We start from the raw sequence: 24,967 nt of genomic DNA on the forward strand, positions 1-24,967 counted from the left end.
CTCTCTGCGAGCCCTGTCTATAACACCATTATCCGGACTGATTCACATCTCCCTCGGTCAACAAACATCTTTGGCATGGCACACTTGTCCTGATGCCAACCACACAGCATTTCCCCTCCAATCCTGCAGGGGTCAGCCTTGTATCAGAGGGTTGACTGGAGGATTATGGACTCTAATGCAGTCACAAGTTGTGTTAGCAATGTGTGTTAGCGATGTATGGACATTTATCTCCATCCTCATGCGCCTACAGACATGACATGTTCTCCTCACTGTCCCCACCGTGTTCAAAAGATTCTTCTTTTTCTCCTCTCTTCACCTCCTCTTTCCATCCTCTTCCATTCCTCCCATCAGAGGAGGGAGGTGACACAAGCAGGAGGCAGAGAGTAGACTGTGTGTAGACTGCGACACACCAGCCTCAGTCTCATGAAGGCTCGGGGGCTGAGTTTGGGCAGGGAGGCCTGGTGATGGGGCACGAGGCCGGGCATGAGTCAGAGGGAGTGAGTGGCGTCCTGTTACTGTAGCTGTCTGTCAAGAGTGAGATGGCACAGTGATCTGCTCAGGGCGTGTACAGTGTTCATGACCTTTGTGTCAGACGTTTTATGACACAGATGTACTGTAATATTAACACACACAGAGCTGTCTTTCTTAAGCTTAGTCTGCACTGATGGACTTGTGCTCCATATTGTCACATATAAAACAAACATCCCTCAGCGTCTGTTTTTAACTCATGTAAGGAGCAAATGTATTTATGAAACCATAGAAGGAAACAACACTTGTGCAACACTGCCATGTTTGTTCTCATGTATTTGTGTTGGTACACGTGTGTGTGCATGTTTGTAGTGGGAGGAGTGGTGATGGAGTTTTAAAAAATGGATGAAGATGTTTGTTTGATGCTGATTTATGCGTGTGTGCATGTGTGTGTGTGTGTGTGTGTGTGAAGGGGCAGGATTTGGGTGACTGCCATTATGTGAGCACATTAACTCCATGAAAGTGCACAGAGGAGTCTGCTGATACTGTAGAACCAGCACTAAACATTCCCATCAAAATGAAGATGTGGAGACTATGACACTGGCTAATATCGATCTATTACTGATCAATACTATGTGTAAAATTTTCAAGGTCTGCTGATATTCTGTATAATTAATTTTGCATCCAAAACCTGAAAGAACTCATTCCTCTGTGCCATAAAACTCTATTGCTGACCAAAAGCTATGACATACTCCTTCATTACAATAAACACTGGCACTGTAGTTTATTTTTACTCAGTCCCACATACACTGTACTGCTGCAGTGAATACTAACTAGAGCTCCAAATGAGTATTCATCCACAGCAGTTCTCATAGTTCTCAACAAATGCACTAATTACTCCTGATTGAGTTAATATTTGTTAGTCTACAGTGCCTGGTTGTATGAGGAAATTATTTAGCTTTGTTCAAAAATAAAAGTGCATATTCCTAATTCATTTATAAATATTTATGTCTTCAGTAGGAATGATTTGGCTTGAGGTTGAGAGCCACAGACAGGGTAGAAAAGTTGAGTACATCAGACACCATGTATTCTCCATGTATAGCACATCACAAAAGAAATTATATCCTGTATTTAAACAAGTTTAGATCAGTATTTTTATAGCAATAGAGAGACATTATAGGCAATAAATAAAATGTTAAATTTATATGCTGTCTCTTTATATTTAATTTTCTCCATCCCCTGCACCCATACACACCCGCACACAAACACACCGCCTTGTGAAGAGGCAGTCAGGATGACTGATGGATGATCGTACTCTTGGTTCAATTACATTAGAATGATGGAGTTGGTTATGTGCTTAAAAAAGAGCCTCAGACTTACAGCCTGAAAGATAGTGGAGCACGAAGGGAGAAGAGTTACGACCATACTGAGCCACAGCGAGAGAAAGGCAAAGACGAGTTATAGCAACACACAGTGGAGGAGTTAAGGGACAGAGCTCAGTCTATATTAAATATATTCCACTGCTGGGAAAACTTTCACTTGTCATTATTTAGGCCAGGGATGCCTCCAAAGAAAAACTAAAAAATGTGAAGTAATGGGTGTGAAGCAAAGGTGAGTGACACCACTGATGGCAGAGGTGGCCCTCCCCTCAGGTTGGAGGATCAGACCCAATGTCTGGTAGCTGACAGCCGACACTGCACAGACCCTTATTAAAAAATAAAGATGTCTCCCTGCTAAGCCTCACACACACTCATAAGCACCACATCATAAAGGCAGGGAACGTCCGTGCAGACGAGCATGACACATACACATGTACTGCACAACACACACATGACCGTAGAACATAAGACCTCCAAATATCATGTATCCACAACACACACAACTGTGTAAATGCACACACACACACACACACACACACACACACACAGTATGTGCACATGGATATACACAAGCACCTCTGGAAGCTGACACCGTTCAGAGCAGTCAGGGAGGAAAGTTACATTAATGATTCTGATCTCCAGGCTTTACCGAGGCGGTTATCTGCGAATACGATCCAGCAGGGCCATTTAGACAGCAAGCCCATGATAGAGGGAGGAGACAGACACCGACACTGATCAAATAGGCTCATTTTGCCCCAGGCTGCTCTGTCCTCAGTCCAGCTTTTCTTCAATAATGATACATCAGACTCAAGATAGATATCCGTGCCTGACCACAGGCGCTCCGAAATGAAAGGATGTCAGTGTCAGATTAGTAATATTTTACAGCTCGTCATCCATGTGAACCCTGGCTATGAAGCTGTGCCTGCATGTGCACCCCCATCACAGTTTGCTTGTCAGAGGATAGTGAGAACTTCAGCTGAAGACAGATTATTTCATTTATTGGAAGGCATAAAGGGGTGAAATTTTACAAAAAATTCACAATGGAAAACTAGAACAGAGAAAACGTCCAAAACGTGAACGTCATTTTGTGTGGCAGAATTGTTAGTTAGATTTCCAACCTTGGTAATCATCTAATAGCTCCTTAGCGTCATCTTCATCTAGACCCCCAGCTTAAAAACCACTACTTTAATATACTAGTTTGACATTTTTAGAATACGTGTACAGAGTCAGATGAGAAGATTGGATGATACCACTCTCATATCTGTGCACTAAATCTGTAGCTGGACTTAGTGGCCGGTTAGTTGCACTAAACTGCTTGTAAATTGAAAAACAGCATTTTAATCCTTGTGTATTCATATTGATTGAATGAACTAGACATCATGTGTTAAATTGTGTTTGAGGTGCGGGTTGCAGGTTCTGTCACTTTTTGGACAGAGCTAGCTATTTCCCCCATTTCCAGTCTTTATGCTAAGCTAAACTAACTGGCTACTGGCTGTTTGTTCATAATGACTGTTCAGACTTGAGGCTGGTGTCGATCTTTTGTCAAACTCTTGACAAGAGAGCCATGAAATGTGTTTTCCAGTATGTCAATTTATTCCTTTAGATCAGGATTTCATAAAATCTGGGAAAACAGCAGTAAAGTTGTTCGAGAGCTGCAGCCATCTTTGTTTTTACAATATAAGAGGTTAGAATATGCATCCTGAGCAGTGCCACATCTTCAGGGCAGTCTGGACGCTACAGTGAGTTACAATCAGAAAGTGACAAGATGGCTGGGCCACGGCTAGCTAGTTAGCATGCTAACTTCAAGACATGAAAAAAAATAGGGGCAAAAAAGAGAGTTGACGTTTGCATTACTTTCTTCCCCTGGCGACAGCCCTTGGTGAGTAAAGGAAAAAAGTTGAAACTTTTCTTCTTGCAACATTTCTTCTAGACTGGTAAGTAAACAGCTGTTAATGCTAATATCGGCTACGTAGCAATAGCAAAAACTCACATATAGCTCTTTTAATGATAGTGCTACTTGAGGATAAATGACCTCTGTGTAACCTCTGAAGAAAACAGGCTTGAAATGCATCGTGTATACAAAAAGCATAGTTCAATAAGTTACTTTTTTACTCAGCCAATGACTTCAACTAGGTCTAATCATTCTTGTGTACCCATACTGATTTATTTATATTTCTGACACTCATAGGAATATAATGGCACAGCCAGTCTGTGGTTAGGATGGCAACTATCCCACTGCTTGGCATTACGATATAAAATTTCCTAATTTCATCCCTCATCTTAATTCAAAAGTCTACTTTCAGCTGCTTTTGTCTTATTGAATGACACAGTAATGAGACGTTGGCAGCAAAGATGCGAGAGGTGACAGTCGACATCCTGTCAGCCTCCTTCCAAGTCCAGTGTTCAGACACAAAAAAGTGACGCACACAGACATGGACGTCTGAGTGTGTGATTTCACTGCCTTCCCAAATTAAAATTGGAGTATGCCAAAAAATTAATAAGTGAGTAGCACACAATCCAATTTGAATGCATTATGTTGTCAACAAGCCGCTGGGGGACAGAATGAGGAGAAATTAGCCACTGGACCACATGAGATAAGGCCTGTTAAATCTGTGCATGGCTAAGAGGCTGCTGCTTTCAGGCAAGATTATGATTGACTTGTTTTTTACGCGCGCGCACACACACACCACACACACACACAGAGAGAGAGAGAGAGAGAGAGAGAGAGAGAGAGAGAGAGACATATCCTCTAATTTATTTGACTTTCTCTGACTCTGGACTCTTGACGTCTGGTTTTTGTCGAGGGGACAGCACCTGGTGACTGTCACCACCGCTGCAAATTACACCCTTGTGAACTCACGCGCAAAACAAAACAGTACTTCTGAGTGTGTGTGTGTGTGTGTGTGTGTGTGTGTGTGTGTGTGTGCAGAGCTGCAGTGTGAGCGCGCGGATGGAGAGGCAGAGAGGGAGGGAGCGCAGAGCCAGAGATCATCAGCACAGCGCAGCAGAGAGCCACAGTCACACAGAGCTGTCTGAGCGGAGTGGAGGGGAGGACGCACTTTCCATTGCGCTCCTGAGGAAAAACACGACTTGTCTGCTGAACAGTGGGGGTACATCAGTCCCAGACACACACACACACGTACACACACATACGCGCGTACACTCACACAGAAACAGTCAAGGGCATATGTGAGCTGAGTGCTTGTCCGGTGAGAAGGTTTCGAGGAGTACATACATCCAGCCAGGATTCGGGGAATTTTGCGCAAGTCATGGCATTTGTTTGGAAACTAAATAAACAATGCACTCCGCCGGCGACAACTAATTCACAAAGATGACTCACGGAGGGGATGATCGACAACGTCCAGTGGTTCAGTGGTCTTCTCTGGCGGGGCAAAGTCCGGTAATCTGCATGATTCTCAACCACAGAGCGATAAGCGTCTCTCGGTCACCTTCTGAAATGATGTTTTGTGGCGACGTGCGTGGCGCGCCAGAGAGCGTGTGAGTGACTGACCGATAGTCTTTCTGAGAGAGAAAGAGAGGCTGGATATAAACAGCAGCCAGGCTTTCAGGCAGCGGCAGCCAGACACCCAGAGAAGCCATCTCGCCTCTCTCCCAGCTCCTCAGACCCATGCAGGATGCCCGGAGAGCGCCGGGGAGTCCTGGTCCAGCTCAGACCGAGTTCATGACGCTCTGGGCGGCCTCGTCATGCGTCTCTTGCCCGAGCCCAGCGCCCAATCCCTCCGGCTCCTCTTCCTCTTTATCTTCGTGATGGGGGTGGCCCCCTCACCGGCTCTAACAGCCGGCTGCCCCGACAGATGCGTGTGCGACGACCAGCTGGTGGTCCAGTGCGCCGGGCAGGAGCTCACCCAGTTCCCCAATGACCTGCCCCTGGCCACCCGGCAGCTCATCATCTCCAACAACCGCATCGGGGACCTGCCGGCGCTGCAGCTCAACTACCTGTCCGATCTGGTCTACTTGGACTGCAGCAACAACTCTCTGACCGAGATCTCCGAGTCCACCTTCGGGAACTTGCGCAAACTCGCCTACCTGGACTTGTCTTTTAACACCCTGCTGCAGATCGAGGACCGGACTTTCGGGCCCCTGGCGTCTCTGGTGATGCTCCGGCTGACGGATAACCCGAATCTGGGGGAGATCCACTCGGATGCCTTCTCGGAGAACATGGCTCTGCAGGTGCTGGACGTGAGCCGGAACAACCTGACGGCCCTCAACATCAGCAGCCTGATCGCCCTGCCCGCCCTGCGGTCTCTGGGGCTCAGCGGCAACCCCTGGAGGTGCGACTGTGACACGGAGGACCTCTGCCTGTGGGTACAGATTGAAGGCTTCAAATTCCAAGGTGAGCATGGATGGGGGGGTCTGCAAAAATGTTCAACACATAGTTTTAAATCCCAACTCATATAAACATGCACATTTAGGGTGATCTAAACTGTCACAAAGGATTATTTTACAGTTCTGATCACCTTTAAACAACACATCCTGCCTGAATCCTTTGCCAAACTTTGACTTGTACACCCAAACGTTCCTGATGAGGGGGCAGCAGGTAGACCTCTGGTAGGTGGTCTCTTGTTTGTTTGGCTCTGGAGGTAGGATTCTTATGCTGGCCAGTTCCCTGGCAAGTAAACAAACCATTCCTGAGTTAAAACCATGAGCCAAAGACGCTCCAAGGTCTCGTCATTTGTTATTGTCACATCAACTCATTTAGATAATTTGATTGTGGGCACTTGGTCAGTTTAGTCCCTGATGGTGGGCCACTTATGGCACTATTGCTCTCCTCATGTTTTGGGAATATATATGCACTCCCATGTGTGCACAGTTCCAGAAACAGATGCAGTTTCTCTCTCTCTCTCTCTCTCACACACACACACATGAAGACTCCAGAGCTAATGGTTTGACCTCAGAGTTCAGAGCAATCTGAAGATTTCTCTCCCCGGCTCCTATCTGCAACACAATCCCCTCAAACTGCCCTTCACGTCTCAATAATGTCTCAAGTTTACCCCAACAAATCAGCAGACTTGTGTTACGTTTACTTGGAAAGCGTCAGCCCCGTCCATTCTGTAAATAGCGGGGGATTGAATTAGGCTGACCCATGAAATCAGCGAGAATGGGCCTCGTGACCTTCTCAGCGAGGACAAGCTCAGGTGATCTTTGCTCGTAAATGTTAATTGAGATTAGTCCTAAGCAGGTGAAACAGGTTAGGTCTTATAACAATGTGGTCTTAGCTTATACTGTGTGTGTGTGTGTGTGTCAGTGTGCATCCAATTGATCTTACTGCACTGTCTGTCTGGGTCCTGAAGGCAGAGATAATGCTGAGAGGATGATTGTGTCCTTTTGTATCCGTTTTTTTTTTTTTTTTTTCTGGCTCATGCCTCCTGCCTGCACACACACACACACACACTGACACACATACAAACCCTTGTACAAACACACACACACACACACACACACACACACACACAGGAACACAGCATACACTTGGGTGTGCTGGCACTCCAACCACCGTATGCTTTTGGCCCCTTCAGCCCAGATGGTTAATGATGGTGCTCAAAAAAGCTGGACTCCTATGCTCCCATTAAGGACAGCCGGTGTGCGTGTGTGAGTGTGTGTGCGCTAGTGACTCACTCCACTTAAGAGTGTGTGAGTCAACGTGTGATCTGGAGGTTAGGGGAGACCCTGAGGCCAGGGCCTGTGGGGAAACAGGAATGAGATTAAGGGACAGAGGAAGGCCTCTCGAAGACAGAAGCTCCACAGGCTTGTTATCCACCTTCACTTTCACATTTCGCTCAAGTACACTCAAAAGCTGGCACATGCATGAGCACATACACACACACTCACACACATACTTAATGAGCACACTCTTCTCTGCTTTTTATCCCACCAACCAGCCATTTCTCACAAAAACACATTTCTGAAAGAAAAAAAAAATCCGACAAATACTCAGAGAAAAGGGCTTTTGAATCCTAAGTGGCAAAACACAAAACACCCACAGCCAAGCCACTGTACATTCAACAACATGCACACTGCTGTGCTGTTTTAAATCCCAGCTAATAACTATGAAATTACAGCTACGTATGTTATCGCACTGCACTTTAAAAGTTATAAATATGACCAGAGGAGTTTGTACTGTTCTCCCTGAGCACACATTACAGCAACACACACTCTGCCTCTCAGACCGACAAACCATGTATTGATATGTGGCGGTCACAAACAACCACAGTAACCAGTTTAACAGAGTGAATGGGGTCAAGTGTATGTGTATGTGCGATAGAGCATGTAGTGTGTTTCTGTGGTTATGAATGCCCTCCGATCTGGCCGCAGGGCTGTGAGTCTAATGTACAGAGATTCCAGCTGTCGCTACCTCTCAGCATGAATATGAATCAGGTGCATGCAGGTGTGTGTCTGCGTGTGAGTGTGCAAACATCTGAACTCATTCAGGAAGCTTTGTTATTGCTGCTGAGTTTTAATAACAACATTGATTTAAAAAAGTCCTTATTTAATTTCTGTTTTGGGTCTTACTCCAGCATTTTCCTGTGTTAAATAAGCGACTCAGTTTGTTTTTGTGTCAGGCATGTGTCACTGACAAAGGCCGACATGACTTGACTCTGGCAGCCACTAAAGTCAAAGTGTGGCTTCAGGAAAAACAGCAAGGTTGACAGGTGAGTATAAGCCTGTCGTCATAGGAAAGAGAGACAATAAGAGGGAGGGAGCGAGAATGGAAAGTGATTTTTTGGCAAATGCAAGACAGGAAACAGACCATCACAGAAAAGTCAGGAAGAAAATATTCTGTATGACACTCAGGTACATCTCGGTGTGTTGGTTGTATGTTTATACCTGAGCTGGCCCTGCAGTGAAAAACAGCCTGAGGCCCTACAAGGACTAAACAAAACAAAAAAACACTTTTTTTTAAGTAAGAAAAATGATACTACTTATATTAAAAATGATATCACAAAAAAAGAAAGTTCAAGTTCACAAAGTCAGTCAGTTCATGAATAATGAATCAACAGTTAGTTGTAATTAAGTAGTTATTATCATTAACTGACTGTCCTTTGCTTTGGATGGTGCCTTAACTACTGTTCATTTGGTTTAAAGTTTAAAATAGAGCTTTAAAGTTCTATTAATTGTCTCATGTTGCTTTAAATATTCACATGTCAAAGGTTTGCATCAAGCCTTATATGACCTGGGCTTGTTTATTTGTAATTGTGATGACATTGCCTTGGAGTAAAAATGACATTCTGTAAGTTTTTACATTATTTCGTCCACCCCATGTCTATACTCTGTTAACGCACTGGAAAAACTCTAACTTTCCTGTCCTGAGCACCTAAATATTCTATCAATTCTCAGCACTTGGGGAATACATCTATTTCCCTCTCTTGTCATAATGGAATTTCAGCTTGTTTGAACGACCCACTGTACTTGCTGTAGGTCGATTTGGACAAGTGGTTCAGCTAAATATACAGAATGTAAGTGGCTCGTCCAAGGGTTGGCAGAGTTGGTGGTGATTGTATGGCTCCACTGTTTTGGACGGGGGGGGGGCAGCTCGCAGACTAGGCTAAGAGCCAAGGCAGAGGGCCACATGCGGGGCAAGTGTTAAATATTCATAAAAAAGAGAGAGGAGAACAGAGGCCACAGGTTCAGAGAAAGGAAGAATGAAAGAAAGAAGTCAGGTTTTCTCAGCGATTGCGTTTGATTTGTCTTTAATGAAAGCGAATTTTAGATGACTCCAGAGATGAGATGAGAGGAGAGAGGAGCTGAAACGGCGTGACAAAAGAGCAGAGGACAGAAACATGAGATAAGACTGAGAGGGATGAAAAATTGGGCAAACAGATTAAGATGGACTTTGGATAAAGAGAAGGAAAAGAATAAAAACAGACAGACTATAGAGGAGTTACCAATCGTCTGTGCCCCAGATCTGTCACTCAAATGCATTAAAACATTCATTATGACAAGAAGGCATCGATTCAATTTAATACAGGTAGATGTTACATTATTTATCAGCTGGAACGATTCCTCAGACCCATCTGGTGCGGAGAAGCGTATCGAATTCAACTGGCCTACTTGTGTAGTGTAGTCTGTATATATTTATATGTCTATGTGCATTTCGCCGTGTGAGCTGGAAACCAAGATTGATGTGATTTGTGCGTGGGTGTGTTTGTGATGTGATCACCTGAGGCGCAGAGGCGAGGCAGCTCAGGTGTCTGTGAGCATGCCTGCATGTCTGTGAGTGTGTGTGTGACCAACTCAATATACAAGCCAAGAGGGTAAAATTGGAAAAAAGAGTGGAGAGTGTAAAGATGACAGAGCAAAACTGAGTGAAATGGGAGGATGTGGAAGAAGAAGGAAATGGACTGATAAAGGCTGAAGGGGAGACATGAAGGGAGAATAAAATGCTAACGTGCCAGAGTGGGAATGAAAAGTGGGAGGTGATAAAGAGAGCAGGACTGATAAGACGGAGTGATAGAGGGAAAAGGAGAGAGAGAGAGAGAGAGAGAGAGCTGTTGCTATCTGACCTTCAGTCTCTCTCTCTCTCTCTCCACTCATCCTCCACTAGAGGAAGAAGGGATCATATGGAGAAATGATGGAAAGGAGGATGGTGGTAATCTGACTAATGCCGTATTTGAGAGGAAAGGAGTGTGAAGGCGTGTGTTATTCAGCCCTAGTGGATGTGATGGAGAAAAGGTCAGCTATTCTTAGTCCTCGCCAACCCCAGTATGATGCATTTAGCTGGCTAAACGGCGAGCTATTTGAGCTTCACCAGGAGGGGTGGGGTGGGGGGCTTAAAAGTCTCACATCTTATATCATATGCGCCCCGTGAGCACGGTTGTGCACACTTGCAGGTTAAAAGGCGTCTCAGCATCTTCAAAACATGGTTGGAAAAAGCTTGTTTTTTCATTGTCTGATGTCTAGTTCACACCTGTCCACAGGTGCGTATAGGAAAATAAAATCATGTTAAAGAAGAGGCTGAATTCCTGTACACTGTCAGCACAGAGTTTATTAGGAGTTACAACTTTTTGGTCATGGACGTTTGTCAGGTGCCAAAGTTCACAATATGAAACAAAATCCTTACATAAAAGCCACAGGATGCAACAACCAATCAAAAAGGGAGACAAATCTTCAACACTACACTAACATCACAGCAGTAATTAATAAACCTAAAATCAGAGAAATATACTACATGTCAAAATCTGTAGGATATTAATGAAAAGATGAGACAGGCGAAGCAAAATCAGTGATTTTTAGCGAGATAAACTCAAGTAACTGCTTCATAACTGCATCAGGGGATATTCAGTTCTCATATCCAAACTGAGAATATCTTAATAACCTTGAGGTAAAAATCATATTTTATTCACACATAACAGCTGCATTGCCTAGTTGCCTAAAAAAGTTCACATTTCAACCAAAGTTTTCAACTTACAGGCATCTTTTGATCTGGAAAATACCAAATCAGTGCTTTCTGGGCTCTCCTGACAACAAGCGTGAGGGCATCAAAGCCTTGTTGATCATGAACACATCAATTTATCAATAATACCTCAGGTTTTCTTCCATTAACCTGCTTCCACAGTCAAGGTCAGTTACAGAGCGCCTGCACAGGAGCTGGTAGGGACAGAGAAACGTGTCTGGTTGAATGGCTGAACTCCTTGTCTGGCTGTTTTTACACAAAGACGTGTGTAGTCAAACTAAACAGTAATAGGCTTTGGTTAATTCCCTGTGATTGGGGGGTTGAGGGGATGCCTGTGTCTACAGCTTCCACCTCCCCCTCTATATGAGACCAGAACCATACTGATTACCATATGCATTGGCATAATTAATCTGCTTATAAATAGCTCTGTTCCCAGTTCACAGGACAGGCTCTCTGCCCCGCAGGTTAATACCTCAGAGTTATTATTACTTGTATGTGTGCAACGTGAACAAACTGTACACATGCATGCCTGCATGTCACTAATGCATAAATTACACCTGCATTTTGCAACCGCACAGACTGCAGGCATCTAATCTTGTGTTTGCCTTCGCGGTGCACTCCGAAAAGCCGGGGAAAAAAAAGACTGTTGTCATTTGGCTGCTCCTTGCTCTTTTATGCGTCGAGCGGCAGAGAGGAGGGAACAAGTCCGAGGAAAACAGAGTGAAGTTCATGAAAGAGTCAGCAATGTTTTTCAGCTGCATCTCTCCTCCACTCTAGCCCCCTCATCCCGGGAGGTGATGAGCCTTGCTCTCTGTCACTTTCTCAGTGCCGAACCTGGAAACCATCCAGCTGATGATTTGACACGGAGACCGTATCACCCAGTCTCCTCTCTCTCCTCTCTCCACACACACACACACACTCACTTATGCACAGGAACAAAACTTTCAGATACATGTACACACAGAAACACTAACATTTATGCTCCCTTGATTGCTCACTTATGCATTCTCCTTTGAATAAAACAGAAAAAGATTGAGGCTCCCAGTCACATTTGAGGGGAAAGCTCTGCTTTTGTGTGTAAGGTTTGAGTGTTAAGTACAGTGTGCAGTTATAGCTTCAGTTTGTATGCCTTTGTATTTGTAAGTGTTACATGTGTTTATTCGTCTGATTGCTGCTGTTTATTTCCTTCTGTACTATTTATTTCCTTATAGCCTCTGGCCTGCAGTGTGATACAGACCTGTAGGGCTTAATGTCCGGTCAGTGGCATACTTCACAACACTGCCTGCATAGTGTCACACTGACACCACTGACTAGCCTGGTAATATTACCGTAACACAGTGACATCATGCCATGTGGTGCAGAAACAACACAGGTCTTGGCACAGTGAGGGCAGATAGGTGACCATCACACTCTCCTTCCTGTCCAGCTGTTTGAGGAGAAAGTAAGAGCTAGGCAATAGTGTCATCTTGTCCAGCTACAGGTATTTGTTGCCAAAGATTAATGTCATCTGGTTCAGGTCAGACTAACTCATCATAAGAGGCCAGAGCAGGGGCCATCCTCCATCCATCTTATGCTGCAGGATTCCCCAGCTTCTGCTTATTTACGGTGCAGAAATATGGAAACTGCAGTGCAGCAAGCATGCATCACAGAGTGTGTATTCGTCAGGGCTGCAGCAACTGTCCTGAAACTGCTTGGAATTAGACTGCACATTCAAGCTACTCTGCAGGAACAAAAAGGACACACACGTCTCTATATTTCCCTGTTTCCCCTCCTGTTTCACTCTCTCTCTCTTCATTTACTCACAAATGCATACACACACACTCTAACCTGAAAAATGTCTTGTGGTTTAGTTCCTGGGGTACTCGTCTTCTTCTACAGAATAATATTATGAGTTGAGCTGCGTATGAGGTTTATGAGTGTTTTAATTTAAGTGTGATAAAAGCCAGTGCAGGTTAAAATAAAGTAGCTCCAGTTGGCCAGTACTCACCTAGACACTGTCCAAACTCCCAATTAAAAAGTTTTCATTTTATAGATACATTTTCAAAATTACATACTTTATTAAATCAAATTGCTTCTTTGAATTAGTCCCTCATAAACAGCCACACGAAAACTTTTTTTTTTTTTTTTTTTTTGAGGATGTTTGTCTTGCCCTGTTGGCTCAAACACAGAGCCATGACTGGACTTGATAAAAAGTCCAGTGCCTTTACTTCAGATAGAACAATTAACTGCAGGACATTTGAATTCCTTAAATACTAAGAGTATTATCATCTCACCTTCCTTCAATAAAAGTGCCAGGATATACATTATTATTACAAGACGATTCAGTGAAAGAAATCAGGCTGGTGAAAAACACTGAAAATGTCAAGGGCATTCTGCCAGAATGATGTCTGAGTGGTTTTTCCAGCCTGAGTGATGGGATGAGTGAGAAAACACTGAGTGACAAAGAAACAGACGGTGAAGAGAGACTGAACGGAGAGTGAATCATCCCGGCTGCCACCTTTTCCTGTGTTCTGCGGTAATGCTCAAATTATTTTCTCTTATCTGTGATTATAGGAGACAGACGTGAATTCTCTCGCAGCCACAAATGTTCAGTGGCAAATGGAAAAATATATTTGCAGTGTGAAATTTAGAGGCTTTTCCCTTCCCATTTAGTCGACAAAGAAACCTTATACCTTATATATAGTCCTTAAGTATTATCTGCCAATATTTAGCTTTGATGTGACATTTACATTTTACAGCTGCTCAGTTGACACTTAACCTAAACTCGGCACAGCGTAAGCCTACCTCAGGCTGATTTTGATACAGTGTGTTTGATAGCTGAATATCTCTGCATGAAAGCAAGAATGTAACTTATGAAAGAAAAGATTACATAATCTTCTTCATACAAATAATAAGTCACTTCATAAGAAGTAAAATGCACGTTTGCTCACTCCAGTACATTTTGGATTTCGTTTTTTCGTTACATTTTTTCATAATTGTTACAAAGGCATTAGCTGTTTAGCAAAAGTGTCGTAGCCTTTAGCTTTAAGAGGATATAGTTTTCACATTTGTTCCCTTTGTATCCTCAAAACAAACTCAGAGTGACCAGTCAGCATTTTTTGTGCACATGTGAACAAAACGAACGAACTCAGATCCCTCTGAAGCGAACTGAACTGAGACCAGCTCGGGAGGTGGCAGACAGATCACATGCTATTGCACAGGTACGCTTAAAAAAATCAAATAGATGAGTAGTAGTTTGGTCCCAGGAAGAAACTACTGCACTTCTTCAGATATAGAACAAAGACCAAACGGCAACTGTCTACAAGGCACAGAAACACTGAGGGTTTCCTCCAATTTTCAGCTCATTTGAGAGCCAGGGTCTTCATTAGGACTGCGCTGCAGTGCCCAGAGAGCTCCAGAGGAACTGAACAGGAAGAGGGCTGAGGCCCCATCAGGGATGAAGTGAACCAGAGAGAGAACTGACTCCTCTGAGTCCCTTCTCTTTTGGTCCATTTCTTATTTCACTTTAAGAAGACTGAGTTTGGTTCAGTTAAAAAAAGGACTATATGGGAAAATATGGTCTGCATCACAGATCCTCTTCCTATATCGTCAAGTAAAAGCTCAAATACCATTTTTAAATACAGTTTTTTTTTCTCCCACAGTGTTTTTAACAAACAGCACCACTTTATCCCAAAATGTCAATACCATAACAGAAGTTTAATATAATTGATACAGATCAATAACATATGGCCTGATCTGCTCTAATACAAACCCATAAAATCAGTTTCTGACATCTTTAACTGTGGATAAAGACACAACAATGCTCTTTCACTCAGAGACATTTTCTCCTTGGCAACAATGACAGGAAGAGTAATAACCTTTGGGGGAGAGACACTGTGTTTTTCATTTTTTTTTTCCTGGGCTTGGAACAGTTTTGTAACTTCAAAAGCATTTCACTTTTTCTGGTTGAATGTTGTTTTAGAGATTTGTCTTGGCTCTCACTGAGAGGACACCAGGCAGCAGTAACATGCATCCAAGAACTGTGTACAAAGTCTGAACTGTTGCAGAGAGCAGGAAACAGTGATGGAGGAAGGGACAGATGAGACTCAGATACCCTGAGGGACCTGTTTGCTGTAGTGTGTGTTTGTACAGTCACTGATTGTGCCTCACTGTTCCAGCATCTGGCCACGAATGTTATATTGTAAGAAGTAATAGACAGGGACCTCACTGCACACACACTCATACACAAGAGAAAATGCTCACACCTGGCTGGAGGCAAACTTGGCAGAGTAATGAGACAGAGCGGATCAGCTAGCCAGTCCAGACGGTCACAGATGGTGACAGAGAGTGACAGAGGGAAGGCCATGTGAACTGATGGACCTCACAAGGAGGGAAAGACAGAGCGGAAAATAAAAAGAGAAAGGCACAAGGAAGTTCACTGTCATTCAAATTTGCTTGTTTCTTTATAGGATAAAGCAAAATAAAACAGTAAGTTATGAAGCAAACCAATAAATACATTCAAATAAAATACAAGATAAATGGGCCAACACATTTTCACACAAATATTGGGAGTGAGACAAAGTAAAATGTGTTTTTTGTCCTCACCGCTCTTTTTTAGACTGTAATACTTTTGTAACAATTAGTAGTTAACCTCCAGTTGATGTCTATAAATGTAAAACATGTTGCTACTGGTGCGCTGGCACAGAAATGTCACCACAGACACCAGATTTGAAACTTCATCATGCTGCAAAATAGTGAACGATGAACCTGATGCTGGCAGACTCGGTCAGCGTTGTGTGAACTGGTTTGGAAAGAACATGAATGTAACAGCTGAGCTCCAGCCTTAAATAAATAAAACATTTTCACAGACACTCCTCTGTGATGGGTGATGTCCAACGTTAATTTGAACCTTTCTGTAAAACAAGTTTTTTTTGTTGTTTTTTTAACTCTTCCAAAGGCAGTAAACAGTAAAGCCTGGTAATTCAAGTTCTTGTTTGGTTTTACCTGGTGGTATGAGAGACCTGTCTCTAGTTTCTGTGGCTACTCTCCAGTACTTTTTGGTGACTGGTTTCCAAAAAGGGAGAAACAAAAGAGCATTTCTACATCAAACAGAGGATAGTATTGTCTTTAATTTTTACATTTACAATAGTTATTATAACTCATTGGTCCCATTTTTGAAGCTTAACTGCTTTGATGTAGATTTGCCCTCTGTATTTCTTACCGACCATATTCCATGTTAGGACCACATTTTCCCCTAATCCCCTCACCTCTGTCTGAATTAAGACATATTAAGACTGAGACAGGCAAAGACAGAATTATATTTTGTTCCCCTTTTCACTCCAGGAAATTTGCTGAAAGAAAGAAAGTGAACAGAGGCAAGGAGAGAAGGAATATAACATGACAGTTTGGGAAGCCTCTGCGTGTCCTTCTGAGGGACAGTTAAACCCGGGGTAAAACAAAGAGTCTGCTCTGAGTGTGTTCACTTGCCTGGTTCATCTGTTGAATAACTGTACAGTAATCACCATAATGACTTACGTAATGTTGCCTGCTAACAATAACCTAATGCCCCTTGGCCTCACAGCGTCCTCTACCTGGACGGGGGAAGCTGACAGATAAAAGCAGACAAACAGATATACATACACACACTGAAACAACCATCTGTCCCACTCGCCGTCATTCAGAAGACAGAGTTTGTAAATTCTGTCCCTGTTAGAACTTTTCAGGACATTCGTACTCACAGCATCATGTCACACAGTCTCGATCCACTGCTTCGGCAGACACGACAATAGCACAAATTGTCTCCTCAAGTCTGAGACAAACCCCCCTCGGTGAGGTGATCGATAAGTGTGTATTGATCATGAACTTTATCAGACCCCTGCAGATATCTTGTGAACATTCTGTCGGCTTCTAAAAACCTCTTAAAAACAGGTGATATATGTATTTTTAACCCTTGCAGACACAGTAATCTGTTCAGCAGACTAATCTGTCTTGTGTTCGGCTTCAGGTTAAATCAGACATTAGGAGAATAATGCACTTAAGGAAAAAGGATTAGCTTAATTTGTGTTACTGTACATACAGATACCAAACTGAGCAATGAGGCCAACACTCTGCTTTCATAACCCATCGCTTCACAACGGACCTCTCCTTGCTCTTCGCTTGTGTGAAGCCCTGGCAAGTAGTCTGAGAAGTATAGACCATATCCGACTATTCTCACCATCCTTCCCTCCATCGCTCATTTCCGTGTTCAGACCTTTGGCTTTAATGGTAGATGAGTGCAGTTTAATTAACATTGTTAACAGCAATAATCCATCAGAGGACAGGACTGCAGCCAGATGTACTTGTCTCCTTTGCCTCCTCTCTCATCTTCTGAGGTCAGACTCACTTCATCTTTGCCTTCCTTTGAGTGTACGCGTGCAAATATTTCCAAATTGTTCTCCCTGTCTGTGCATGTCTTCTTTTTTTTTGGCCTTTTCTTCCTCTCTGCCTCTCGCTTTTTTATGCTCTCTTACTTCCATCGTGAAAAGTGCCATCTCAGTCCGCCTGTCTATCTCTCTTTCAGCTCTCTCATCTCTCTCCTTGTTCCCAGCTTGGGAAAAAGAAAAAAAGCTCCTTTCTTTTTCGGAGAGTGCAATTAAGCATGCAGGGGAAAGTGGGAGAAGAGCAGCATGGGAATTAGCGGCACTGGTAACGAGACATGAAGTCAGATGAAATGATAGAACACAGCACATACTGTATCCTGCTCTTCTCTTGTCTCTGATCAAACCATTAGATACATACAAAGCAGGGCTCCACCCCCCTCCACCCTCCTCTCTTTTTAACACTCTTCATTCATACTAATTAATATACGTGAGGGTACTGTATATGCTAATGCTGCAGAGTCACTGTAGCAGAATGAAAACACACAGCAGGGCATGTCGAGCAGTGCTGAAATGTTTTTGAGCAAAGACACTGAATCATCCCACTCCAGCTCTGACCTTTGACCTCTCTGTTGCAAGGGATGGTACGCCATAAATAAACCCTTTAGTGTATTCAGAGCCCTCGTTTTGAGTGTATTTCTGCCTGGTCGACAGCTGAACGGCTGATTATCATATTCCTCATTATGAACGGCAGATGTTTTGTCAGGGAAAACACTCATCTCCTTATCTCTTCGCTGCTGCAGAGTGATTTGTTGGTGTGTAATGATGTGCACGAGGAGGTGGGAGGGTTGATGTGTCAGAGGCTTGCAGTCAAGTCTAGTCACCTTTTGGTTGCATGTGTGTGAACGTGTGCGTGTGCTCAGCATAATAATATTGCCATGTCCTAGACACCAAAGACCTTCATTACCCAGAGGAAATCTATAGTGTCTCTCGGGATCATTTATCACAAAGGTTATCACTGCATTGTTAACGGTTTGTGTTTGTGTGTGAGTGTGGGTCCTGGCTTTTGTTCGTTGTACACCTTTTTCCCCCACAGTAATTGCGTTTTTCCGCCATCTCTCCCCCATGATACTCGTGCCCTTCATCTTCAACCATACGTACTGATTATACTCTTTTATACAGTATCTTTCCTCATTAATCTCCTCTCTCCTCGCTCATCCACCTTATCTTCTCTCCTTCACCTCCAGACGAGGGCCAGACAGTTTGCCACAGTCCCCCAGAGCTGGCAGGCCAGCGGTTGGCGGAGGTCGGCATGCAGCTGCGGGCAGACTGCCACCAAGGCCTGGGCTACTGGGACTACCTCTTCTTCATCGCCATCGGCTTCGTCATCTTCTCGGCCGGCACCGTGTCAGCCTGGGTGATGGGCGTGCTCATGGTGCTCTACGAGCGCTACAGCAAGCGGAAGAGCGAGGAGCTAGACAGTGATGACGAGGACGAGAGGGGAGGGATGGGCGGAGGAGGAGGAGGAGGAGGAGGAGGGGGGAACCAAGGGAACGGGGATCTGAGCAAGTCCGGCATGCAGGTGTGACAGACTGATGTGAGACAACATGAGGAGGACAGGAGGAGAGAGAGGAGGAACCAGAAGTGACGAGAGGACTCTGAGACCAAAGGCTCTGCAATGAACCAAGATCTGACTGTCTCTCTTTGTTACAGAGTTAGATATCGCAATATGCCCTTCAAACATATTGGACAGAAAGTGTGTGTGTGTGTGTGTGTGTGTGTGTGTGTGTGTGTGTGTGTGTGTGTGTGCACGTGCATTTGTGTGTGTGTGTCTGTGAGAGAGAAAGAGAGACAGACAGAGACAGCAATAAGGATGACTATGCCTTCACTTCAGGAGTACAGAATGACCTCTGAGATTATTGAGAGCAATAACCCCCATACACACAACTACACACACACACACACACAACTACACACACACACACACACACACACACACACACATACACTACAGATACTTTACGGAGCTGGATTCTCTGAGTGTACCTGCATAGTATGTGGAATTCTCTTGAGCCTGTAAATGATGATTATAACAAGATACTTTGTGTGAGTGACAAATTCAAACACACACACACACACACACACACACACATACACACACACACACACACACACACACACACAATGTACATCCATGCAAAATACACAAGAAGGTAATGGGGGGTCACAAAGAGAGTGATGCCTTAGCTCTGCTACAGTAACAAGGGAAACCCAGTAAATATCAGTATTAAAATGTGATTTTCCTGAATGCCTTAAGGCAACTCACTTGAAATAGTGAACAGTCACTGTTGTCTCTTATAGACAGAATCTGTCCAGAAAAAGCAAAAGTACATTTAAGATAATAACAGACAGGGCAATGACAAAATAATGTGAATGTAAAACAAAGAATGAACTACAATTCACATAAAATAAACAAATATAACCTTACAGTCTGGGGACTTGGTGGTCCAACTCGTGAGGATTAATATGTTACTTTTCGAAGTTTAAAGGTACCCTGTGGAGTTTTTGAATATTAGTGGTGCTACTGAGCAACGTTTTGGTAAGTACAGATCCCTTTTTGCTTCTATCTTGTGCCCTTCTGGTACATGTATGAGACAGGGATGGCTTTATACTGAGGAGATACCTCGTCAAGGATCAGCGTAGCATATAGCAAACATAATTGTTGGTTTTCAAAAGAATTCCATAAATCTTCTTTGTAAATTCTGAATGTAAACATAATTGTCTTTGTTGACAAGAGAACTCCACAGGGTATCTTTTCAAGAGCAACTTGACACCAGTTTTACCATCCTGCAGTGGTGTAGAGGTGTACTCAGGGGTGTGTCAGTACACTGTGACATCACTGCTAGGTGTGGTTAAGTGCACAAACTGAAAACACACATAAAAACATTACTGATGTCTGGTGTTTTCAGATTTGAAACAGACTGGAAACTTATAACTAGAGAGGGCAGGGAAACACTGAATTTCAGCCTGGTGTTAAGTAATTTTTAGAGGTTATCCCCCTTGAGAGATGGGCAGATGAAGTCTACCTATAGTGACACTATGTGACTGTATCATATCTTTTGTGTATCGTTTGTGTGTTTATCTTCATGTTTCTGTGTGTATATGCTTTCCTGCGCTTTGAGCCACTCTGCAGTAGTTCCTCACTCCAGTCTAAATGGTGTGCGACCTGCTGTAGTTGTAGAAGTGGGGCAGGTTCATGGTCGCTGCACATGAAGGCAGCGTCAGGGTGATGGAGTCGGTCGTACAGCTAACGATGACTCTACACTATGTGACTGGACGCCTCGCTTGGTTGACCTTCATGTTGTGCACATACAGGCCATAGTCTATAGCCCAGCTGTTCAGCGTGGAAGTAAGCCTCTGGAGTGGTAGTACTGTGTATGTTCATGTATGCGTGACTGTGTGTGTGTGTGTTTAAGTGGGGCAGAACGATCATAGAGCATCTCTGTGAGCTGCATGGACGAGTGATTCATGAGACCGGACTGATCCGAACCCTTCCTTCTCCATCCTGATCCGCTTCCGCCTCGTCTGTCACGGGACGGATGGGCGGTTAGAGATGATAGATGACAAACTCTGGGTAAGAGGTGGGGTGGAGAAAGAGCAGGGTCACCATCAGAAGCGGGCATTCATCCTGATTGATGTATTTAGCTGCTTTATTGAAAGACTGATTGATAGTTGGGCTTTCATTCGTTTTCTGAGCTGAGTGGCTCCAAATGCCTCGCATGAATGGCCATGGATAAATGATAACTCTCCAGAGGGTTTGGCAGAGCGTGTGTGTCAGTGTGTGTTTGTGCATACATGTGTGCATGTTTATGGTTATTTCCAGCTTGGTTTATGATCGGTGTATATCTTTATGTGAATGCAGTAGGTGACAATGGGTTGTTTTTTTTCTACAGGTGGGAAATTTGTCAAACACACACTTTGTCCCTCACTCAAATCTGCTCACTCTTTCTGTCACACAAACTAACACACACACATAGACTACGCAATAAAACTCAAGGGCACAGCTAAAGTCAGAGCCTGAGAACATTAACACTCCTGTTTTGGTCGCTCTTACCATGCATCGCTACATCCTCTTATCCCCCCACCCCACCCACCACCACCACCACCACCACCTCAATCTGACACTGTCATCAGCTCTCACACAATGCTGGAACACAATCTCAAACACACACTCACACCTGGGCCTATAAATTATCTTTAAATCTTTAGGCTGTCATTATCAGATCATTTGTTCAAAGGGAGACTTAGAGGCTTTAAAAGACCTGCAGATTGCTGGTGTCAATCCTACTTATGTTACATCACATTCATAAAAAAGACATTTGACCTACAGGAGCACGACCTCGCAGCTACATACCTGGACAGATCTCTAAACATAACGCTTCCTGTTTGGGACTAGCATCTCCTTTGCTTGGCTGAATGTCGGTTTTACGCCACTGACAAAAATAGAGCTGTTTCGCAGACAGAAAAGTCAGTCAGTCCTTAACCAGTAGTAGGTCAGAGGACAGGGGAGTCAGTCAGTGTGCCAAAAAGGATGAGGGCGATGTGTGTACGTGTGTTTGTGGGGAGTCATCCTAGTGTTAACTTGTCATAGGACAGAACACAGGACGGGGTAAAAATATCACTGATCTAAGATGAAGAGAGCTTGTGTTTTGTGTGTGTGTGTGTGTGTGTGTGTAGGAGTTGTAGGAGGAGTTTTTACATTTATCATTAGTCACATTTGACAGTGAAAAGTGACTTTTGCAGAGGATGTGCTGTGAATCGGTGTGAATCTTGACGTACAGGAGACACTGCAGCTATTGTGTGTCCTCCCCTGGAGGAAAGTGTAACGTTTTGTGGCAGAGGAGTTCAAAAAAAAAAAAAAATTGAATGTTGTTGCTCAGAAAATCATTGCCGAGGGCGGTGTTCTGGATGTGGCTGGCGTAAGCAAGTGATGAATATGAGGGAGGGGCTGCGTTGTAACTTCTCCCCTCCTCTTGTCATCTCTTGATACGTGTGTGTGTGTGTGTGTGTGTGTGTCTGTTTCATGCACACATTATGACGCAGAGGAGAAAACATCATTAGCCTGCTGATCAGAGATCAGAGGTGCTGTATTGGCTCGCTGTTAGAGCTGCAGATTGCAGATGTCCTCAGAGGCAACAGAACCGCAGAGATTGAACAGTCCCCACTTTATCTGTGTGTGTGTGTGTGTGTGTGTGTGTGTACTTCTGATATTGATACCTGCTGATATACAGAATACTATGTCTTTTTTTGTCGTTTCTTTTAGAGCTGTCTTTAGTTTTGTACATCATGAATCATAAGAAATAAAGAACTTAAGGATGACAAATGGATGAAAAGTAGTTTTCTAAGACTTTACCTGTAAATACTGAAAAAAATAACTTGAATTCTTGTGCTGTAATAGAACAGGAATTCCTACATGAATAAAAACTATTAAATTAAATATTGTAAGAATTTTTATACCATAAATACTGGAAATCTTCTCTTTTCTTTTTTACTTATATTTAAGAGGTAATATTAAGTCCTGATTGAAAAGCATTAATTCTGGGTATTAACAGTGTCTGTAGGTCTATTTAATTCATCACCTTAAAGTCATAATCCTTAAGATTTTCATGAAATTAAACTGTTTCTGATTCTATTAAAGGTCAACATTTTTCAGCAATAGCCATTTAATATATTCATGTGCTTAATATAGTAGTTAGTGGTTAGAGTCTGCCAATGCCGTATTTCATTTACCACTACAAACATAATATTTCCTGCTGTTACTTCACATTAAAAGCATTTAGCCGGTGAAACATGGGATGGCTTTTATTGTGAAGGGTGCGATTATGATTGACTGATTCCTTAATTAAAACAATAAGAGCTTGTTTGGCTGCACTGTAAAAATACAGTATACACTAGTTCCTCCTACATTGATTGTTTGACAGAGCAGCTGTTCCGGGAGTTGTCACTGTCACTGTAGTATTGATGTTACCACAGTAACCATGGGTGTTACCAAATTAACCAGAAATGAAATCTTAAGGATTAAAAGTTTAAGTCCAGTGTCCGTTAGTATTGGTACTTCATCTGTCCTTATTGTGTGTGTATGCAGATGTAGGTGTGTGTGTGTGTGTGTGTGTTCAAAAAGAAAACATTCTCATAAACCCCAATAATGTTTGTGTCTGGCTACATCCACTTCCTGCGTATTATACACAGTCCAACTGTCATATGTGGTTCTGTAATACTCACACACACATATACACTCACACACACCACAAAAACAGACACAAACTGAGTGTTCAGATACAGGTCAGGGGCTTAGAGCAGGAAGCGGAGGCTCAAAGATGACTTCAGTGAATGCACACGTGAATGTTTTCTCCCCTCTTACTCACCCAACAACTTTTCTTCCCCCCTCTTTATCTGCCCTCACACCACGCTCCCACCTGCTTGGCTCACAGCGCACAACCCTTTCCACTTTCTCTTTCTTTCCACTCCCTCCTCCCTCCATTTCAGTTGTGCTGCCAACTGCTCAGTAGCTCTGCTCACACCACTGGCAAAGAGCGGTCTCTAATCCTTCACATGGCCCTCGAAACTCTGCCTGCTGGATCTTACAGCTTTGGAGCTTCTGAAAGCTTCCTATAAGAGAGACAGGGAGGCGCACAGACAGACAGATGAAGCCATCAACAGAAAAAGTGACTGACAGGCTTGTAGACCGACAGACAGAAATGGAAAAATGTATACAGTGCTAAGAACACAAAACCCCAGAAGCACAACGGCAATGCTAGAGACAAAACATTTTGTGTTCACACAGCCATTACTGTGTGTTTGTGAGTGTGTGGGTGTGCGCTTGAGTTTGTGTGCACGGTCTGATCCCGTTATTTCTCTGAGGGCGATGTTAGAGCATGAGCATGAAGCACAGAGACCATCTAATGCAATAAGTCAATAATACATCCCATCACTGCACACACACATGCACACACACAGAGCACAAAACAGCCTTCCAGGGGTAAGGATGAGCATTTTCTTTTTTGTGGAACCAGTTCATGTCCATAGATTCTTCTTTATACATCTTCATTGACTGCACAGACACAGTTGTAGTAGAGATCACGCTCTCATCTTATTTGTCTTAGGAGGTGAAAATCGTGTGTGTGGGATATTCAAACAGAGGGAGGAGAGGTGAAAAGTCAAAACTCAACAACTGTTTATGCATCACTTTCAGCGTGACCCCACTTTGAGAGCTTCTACACACACAGAGACACACACACACACATACACACTTTCCAGCATAAAAGCCTTTCTGTAGATGACATTGTGCGGGAGCAGAGGAGAGTGTGGCTGTC

At 43.5% G+C, this 24,967-nt stretch overlaps 1 protein-coding gene across 1 annotated transcript; it reads left to right on the top strand.

The window, feature by feature from the left end:
- The first annotated feature begins 4,784 nt into the window (after positions 1 to 4,784).
- Positions 4,785 to 23,689, top strand: LOC108879014 (leucine-rich repeat-containing protein 52-like). Its single transcript, XM_018670116.2, has 2 exons — positions 4,785 to 6,201; positions 18,842 to 23,689. The coding sequence occupies exons 1-2, from the start codon at positions 5,553 to 5,555 to the stop codon at positions 19,180 to 19,182; spliced, it is 990 nt and encodes a 329-aa protein (XP_018525632.1). The 5' UTR covers positions 4,785 to 5,552; the 3' UTR covers positions 19,183 to 23,689.
- The last annotated feature ends 1,278 nt before the right edge of the window (positions 23,690 to 24,967 follow it).

Source organism: Lates calcarifer, linkage group LG17 (genome assembly GCF_001640805.2).
Source record: "Lates calcarifer isolate ASB-BC8 linkage group LG17, TLL_Latcal_v3, whole genome shotgun sequence".
Classification (NCBI taxonomy): domain Eukaryota; kingdom Metazoa; phylum Chordata; class Actinopteri; family Centropomidae; genus Lates; species Lates calcarifer.